Consider the following 6,471-nt stretch of genomic DNA (forward strand, 5'->3'; position numbering starts at 1 on the left):
CTCCGGGGGGGTCCCTTCGAGTCACCAGAGAGCGAAAATCAGACACGAAACCGAGCCAACCTTCATTTCTCCCTTTCCACACCTGCCGGCCTCAGCGGAGGGCAAACACGTTTTCCCTTAATATCCGATCACCTGCTAACCCAGGGCAGACACAGCGCTGATCGTCCCTGTTCCAGGAGTATCTTTACCAAAACAGATTTTTCAAATTTGTTGGACCAAGTTTGTAGTAGACCTCCCTTGTGATTGACTCATACACAGATTACTGCATCAGCTAAAACACTGGTGCTGTTCAAAGGGGATGGAGCTGGGACAGGGCAGGTTGAGGTTGGGTATCGGGAAAAGCTTTTTCACCCAGGGGGTGTTTGGGACAGGCTCCCCAGAGCAGTGGTCACAGCACCAGCCTGATGGAGTTCAAGAAGGGTTTGGACAACGCTCTCAGGCACAGGGTGTGACTCCTGGGGATGCCCTGTGCAGGGCTGGGAACTGGACTCAAGGGTCTTCATGAGTCCCTTCCAACTCAGCATATTTTAGATTCTATGTTCAGATTACTTACACTACCAGAAGCAGGATAAGATCTGAGGAAGGGGTTTTGGTTATATTATGATCACTTCCTTTAAAGATACTAAACCATATCCAGCTGATCTCTCCTAATCAATACCATGCCATTATTTTGAAGTAAGCCCTATACACAAAGTACAATGAAAATAGTCACTGAAGTGAGACACCACAATGCCTGCAGCATTTGCAAATCCTTCTTCAAGTCATGCTTCTCAGCACTCAAAGTTTTTGTTTCTCCCCTATTAATAAAAATCTTAATTTAAGAATGAAATCGGTATGCGTGGTTGGAAGCAACTCTTCTCACATCCGTAGGAAGTTGAGCAATAGAGTCATTTGAAAAAAAGCAAGAATCAGGTTAGTAATAGTAGTCATGAACTGCAGAAACTACTTAAGCAGCAGAGCTGTTGATTTCACACACATGTTTTCCTTACAGACTGCTCTTGAGTGCAATCCTACCAGCACAGCCATTTCACATTAAGTCACTCTTTTCACCAAACTTCTCTAACAAGACAAGGAGAACAAAAGCCTCCCGCACACACAAAACCAAAACCACACATCAAGGTAATGGCATGAACTGCTCTTGCAACCTGTACATCTTAAAAATGACAGAGGCAGACAGAAAAACAGGCAATTGTACAAAAGAATTTATTCCAAAAGTTGTGATAAAAATAAGTGTTAAAAATGCACATTATAGACATTTGGAAAGACAATACATTCACTCAAGGTCTCAGGTTTGCAGGCTCCACTGGGAGTGGTCCCTGCACACTGCACGGGGCAGGATGGGGAGCAGCAAGGCAGCCTCCACCCTGAGCTGGTGCATTTTCTCTGTTAAGGCCAACCCTGCTCATTCTCTTCTCTTTACAAGAATCCAGGAAGGGACTCAAGCCTAAGCAGAGCTCTTTAAGTGGTTACATTTAGACAAATCACTTTCTAGACCTCCCAAGTACAGGCAACTACAATTCAAGTTAATGGAAGAGAGGGAGTTCATCCTATCCTTAATTTCATGTTAAAGAACAAAGTTTGGCTTGCATATTTAGGCACTTAATTTCCACAGTGCCATCTCATCTAAGCAGTTCCACTGAAATGCATTTTCACTGCTGGACACTATACGATTGTAGATGTAGACAAGAAAAACAAGGATTTTTATAAACACATCTTTCTCACATGTAAGATGTTCATATACTTGGGAAGGAGTGTAGTTGAACATTGCATTTTATTTTCATCTACTTCCAAAACCAGAATAATAATGAAGAACAATTTATAGAGACTCTACTGAGGTCCTGCAGGTGGCCTGTCTCCACAAAAGGAGAACAGTTTAGTAATACTACCCCAGTGTGCACTGGAATGGCATTCCATGGCTATACACACCATGAGAGCCAAAATAATTGAGGACCTTAAATACAAACCTACCCTTTGATATACTGAAAACATCCCATCACTTTAAAGTGTAGTACTGCAGAACACAGTTGTACACATGTCAAATTAAGAATCCACCAGGTCATTTTGAAATTATTATATGCACCTGCACAAAAGGTAGGCTACAATTCCAGTATGAGAGGAATACAGTGCGTTACATGGTGGCAAGAAATGAGAACCTTCCCATGTTGAAAAAGAATGCATTTGACTCCAAGCAATTTGAAATGTAAACCTGTCTGTCTGCTTTGAAGAGGAGATATTTGAAGTGCCTTATTTCCAAGAGTCCTTCAGGTACAGATACTTTTGTGTCACACAGCTTCTCCTCCACTTCCCTAGTGGGACAAAGCATACAAGCTTTGCTCCTTAATAGCATCCTACAATAATGTGTTCTTACAGCCCTCACAATGCCATTAGAGCAGTTTACATTCCTTTTCCAGCACTAAAGAGAATTTATATTTAAAGTGCATCTCAAATCTGGAATCTTTAACTAATATACAAGAAGGATACGCCGAGGCCTGCAGAAGTGTATTTGTGATACTGATGCCTTTTGATGTATCAGCAGGACAAAGTTCACACAAGGAAGAAACTCCTTGCTAATAAGCATGATTTGGCCAGATTTGTGAGGATTTTTGCAAATGGAGCAGCACATGTATACATGGAGAGCAGAATTTATCTCAGTGAGAAACATTTAACTTGGTAAATGAGTTTAAGCTTTTTGGTAAGTAAGTTGAAGTTTTTAGTTCAGATTTTTGTCCATACTCAGTAGCTTTCCTAACCATCTTTTCCAGTTCGCCCATCACAGAAACATTAAGAAAAGCTGATTTGTTAGTTTTGGCAGAAAGAAAAAACCCATTTGTTCTGTAATTCCAGCTAAAGTATTGCTGGTGTGAAATCTTATACACTAAATGTGAAATCTTATCCACATTGGTTTAAAAAACAAACATTTGTTGGTGTAACACCACAATAATTTGTACAAAGCTCCCTAAAAACAAAACAAACAAAAATGTCAAGCAGCACCAGCATCACACAATTACAAAATTAAAACAGAAATTGCATAGATTATTTCCTCCAATTTTCCTAACAGTTTGAAAACATTTTTAGCTTTTATGAGCCATCCCACAAAGTTTCAGTACCATTCAGATGAACAGAGGAAAGTCACTGTGTTCACTGTGGCTGAACAGAACGTGATCTTAAAGGCAAAAAGCAATTGTCACTTGAACTAGTGCATGGCTCCTGCTGGTCTGCCTGCAGCTCTGGGGGCAGTGGGGGTGCACCAGGGTCTCCAGGCCCCGGGAGGGTGGCTGAGAAAACACTGCACTGTGAATTTCCCATCTCTGCAATTGGCAAATTCATTGAATGAAGAGAGACAGCAGACACAAATGCGGCGGTGCTATAATCTTCTTCTGGGTGATGTATCTGGGTAGATTCTTTGTCTTTTGTTTTATCCAGAAAATTAGATTCATCAGAAAATGATCTAGAAAGATTATTTGTTCCTCCATACAGTGAGGTCATACAGGTGCTGCAGCTTAAACCTAAGACAAAAAACCAGATAGTGGATTTAATTACAGTATGAGGACATCTTAAACTGTGCTGTGATTTAATACCAGTAAGACTGCCAAAAATCAACTGTCCATATTTTTAACAGACCAACCCTTCCTCTCACCTGTGACATCCAGAATTCCTGACAAATTAAAAAACAAACATGCAGGTTATGTAGGCTGATATGAATGGTTTCTCTGTACTCAGTACCAGAGAGTACTTGACAAAGATGCACTGTAACTTAGAGTTCATTTTAGAAAATCACTTTAGCCCTTTGGTCCAACTTTTTTTAGATTTTTTTCACGGTGTTCTTCAAACTTTTAAGGGCTTCACCTGCTGGTTTTGCTCCAAAGTGGACAGCCTTTAAGGCGATTTTACCTGAAGCCAGAGCAAACCTCAAGCCCTTTGTCTCTGTGGTTAGAACATACTTCTTCCTTCTTTATTTGCCTTTTGATGGGTGTGGAAGGGGAAGTAACACTTTTGGCATAGAAAGCCTATACTTTCTTTGCCTTAAACTATGAGTGCACACAGTCACTTCAAGGTTTGGGTGTCAACAAAACCTCTAAGCCTGTATGGAAAAACACACACATGTATTTGCAGTGTCTGCTTTAAAGCTGTGGCAGTGAAGGCATACAGGGGAACTCCCCTCAAGCTGCATTTGCTTGCACATCTTCTGCTGAGGCACAAAGTTTAACTAAACCAGAGCATCCTGCCCCTGCAGCAAACAGGCTGAAGAGAAATGCAAGATGGAACATAACCACCCATTTTTGAAAAGCAAAACTGAAATGTGAAGACAGATTGATCCATCATAAAAATACAACAGGGGATTTTTTTGCTACTTGTTATTTATGATGGATGTGTTCAGATAGTAAAAAGGAAAAGCCAGGGTACATGCACTAGGATCTTAAACACAAACTGGTAATATTTCCAAACATGTTGTTACAAATACCAGAGGAAGACTTTAGTTTTGGTTTTTAATTTCGCAGACCCACCAAATAAAACCTATGTCTTACACAACATTATTAAAAATTCGTTACCTTTAAGAGCTTCAAGCTTTTCATTTTTGACTTTCAGCACTACATCAGTTATCTTTTGTAACAGGAAGTTTTGTGTTCTTTCTCTTCTGATAGATTCAATCAAAGTATCTAGTCCCTTTGGATTTTCTGCTAAGTAGTCCAATAACTTCCCAGCTTTTTTCCTACTGGAAGATCGAGCAGAAATTTCTTCTGTGTCCTCCCTGGTGAGTATTTTCTTGGAGCGCAGGTAATCAAAGTGTCTCTCAGCTATGATCTTATCACACAGGTAAGGACGCATCCTTTCTAAAGCCTGAAAAGCAAAACAAACCAGTATGAGCCAACATTACAACTTATTTAGAAGCCTGTAGTTGGAACCTATATGATTTTGATGCAGGTTAGCAAAAGAATTTTTAAGGCTGCCACTTTGTTACTTAGTTGAGATTTTTCTCAATGTAAAAATTTTTTTAAAAAATGGTTCCCTAATTATCACTTTCATTAACTCTTGGACTGAACTCAGGAGTTCCAATGCTTGTTAAGAAATACAGTGACAACTTATAGAAAATGTGATTACATAAGGTCTGAGGTTAGCACCTTTCAAAACAGTCAAGTAAAAATGAAATGATACCAAACAGCACCTACTCACTTTGTCTACAAATACACCCATTTTCCCTGATCATCTCATTGCCATGTTTCCTTACTGCTGTATCCTTGAGGCACAACTCCAAAATACTGCAGGTACTGATGTTTTCTGTACATTGAGGAAAAGGAGCCTCAAAGCAACAGCATGAATGTACTCACAGTTCAAAAGGTCTGTAAATAAGCCTATTTATTTACAATATTTAAACCTATTTATTTACACTATTGACAGGTTCAACAAATTACTGACATCCAAAATACCTGCACTTTCATCCATAAATGTATGTACTCTCAACAACATTAGCGGCTGTTTTGTGTCTTTTGTAACCCTGTTCTATTCCATGAGTGGTTTTATATGGCTAACCCTCATCTTTCTCAGCTCTTAACTGCAAGACTCCAAACTTTATAATTCTTCCTCAAGACAAGCTCGCCCACACCAAGATGTCCTTCCAAGTGTTAGCTTCCTGAGGTGTGCTGTCCCCTGTCACACACAGTGCTAATGCTGACACAGCACCCTGGTTTGCAGAGATCCCATTGGTGCTACCTGAACAGCTCTGAGAGAGCCGAGTCAGCTATGAAGCCACAACATTTAAAATCTGAGTGCAGAAGCTCTAAAGTCAGATTTATGGGACTGCATTTGGATGATAAAATGAATGTTTCTACCTAAGATTTCCATCCTTTCTCCTCCAGTACTGTGGGAGGACCTGTAAGGTTAAGGGCTGAAGTGACAATCAGGCACTTCTGTGAGACGCAGCCCTGGGTTCAGTCACTGACCCAGACTAACACACCTGCCATGTTACACCCACAGGGTCTGACTCAAGTAGCTTTTATCCTTTTTTGGTGTAACTACCCAATGCCACCTATTGCAGTACTACCCTGTGGAAACGAGTACTAGCTTGAAAAACGTCTCATAGAACTGTGACAAAGCACTTAAAGGAAATTACAAACAGAACCACGGATAGGCAATAAGTAAGTGATAAACTGATTTTACTTTTTTTTTTTTTAATTAAGCAATCATTTTTTGAGGTTGGTTAGCACATTGCTTCCCAGTCTCACGTTGAGATAAATTAATCCAGAATGAATCAGGATGAAGTCTTCCCTCAGATTCCAGACATCAGTGAATTACTATAGGGGAAAACTCAAGAAAATAGAGAACAATAAGCCTCAGTAAGAAATACCTAAGTATACTTAAAGTAGATATCCACGCTTTCTAAGAAAGAGTTTTACTGGCACCAGGAGCAGCACACAGACTTTCAACCAAGCTTTGGGTACCACGTTACTCGTCCCGTTCGCTGCCTCCGGCGCA

General features: G+C 40.2%; 1 protein-coding gene across 1 annotated transcript; it reads right to left on the bottom strand.

Moving 5' to 3' along the window:
• Positions 1-1,187: 1,187 nt before the first annotated feature.
• Positions 1,188-5,193, bottom strand: BCL10 (BCL10 immune signaling adaptor). The gene is made up of 3 exons (XM_005422050.3): positions 5,173-5,193; positions 4,551-4,839; positions 1,188-3,506 (listed from the first exon to the last, which is right to left on the bottom strand). The coding sequence occupies exons 1-3, from the start codon at positions 5,191-5,193 to the stop codon at positions 3,139-3,141; spliced, it is 678 nt and encodes a 225-aa protein (XP_005422107.3). The 3' UTR covers positions 1,188-3,138.
• Between the last annotated feature and the right edge of the window lie 1,278 nt (positions 5,194-6,471).

This window comes from Geospiza fortis, unplaced genomic scaffold, assembly GCF_000277835.1.
Source record: "Geospiza fortis unplaced genomic scaffold, GeoFor_1.0 scaffold403, whole genome shotgun sequence".
In the NCBI taxonomy this organism is placed as follows: domain Eukaryota; kingdom Metazoa; phylum Chordata; class Aves; order Passeriformes; family Thraupidae; genus Geospiza; species Geospiza fortis.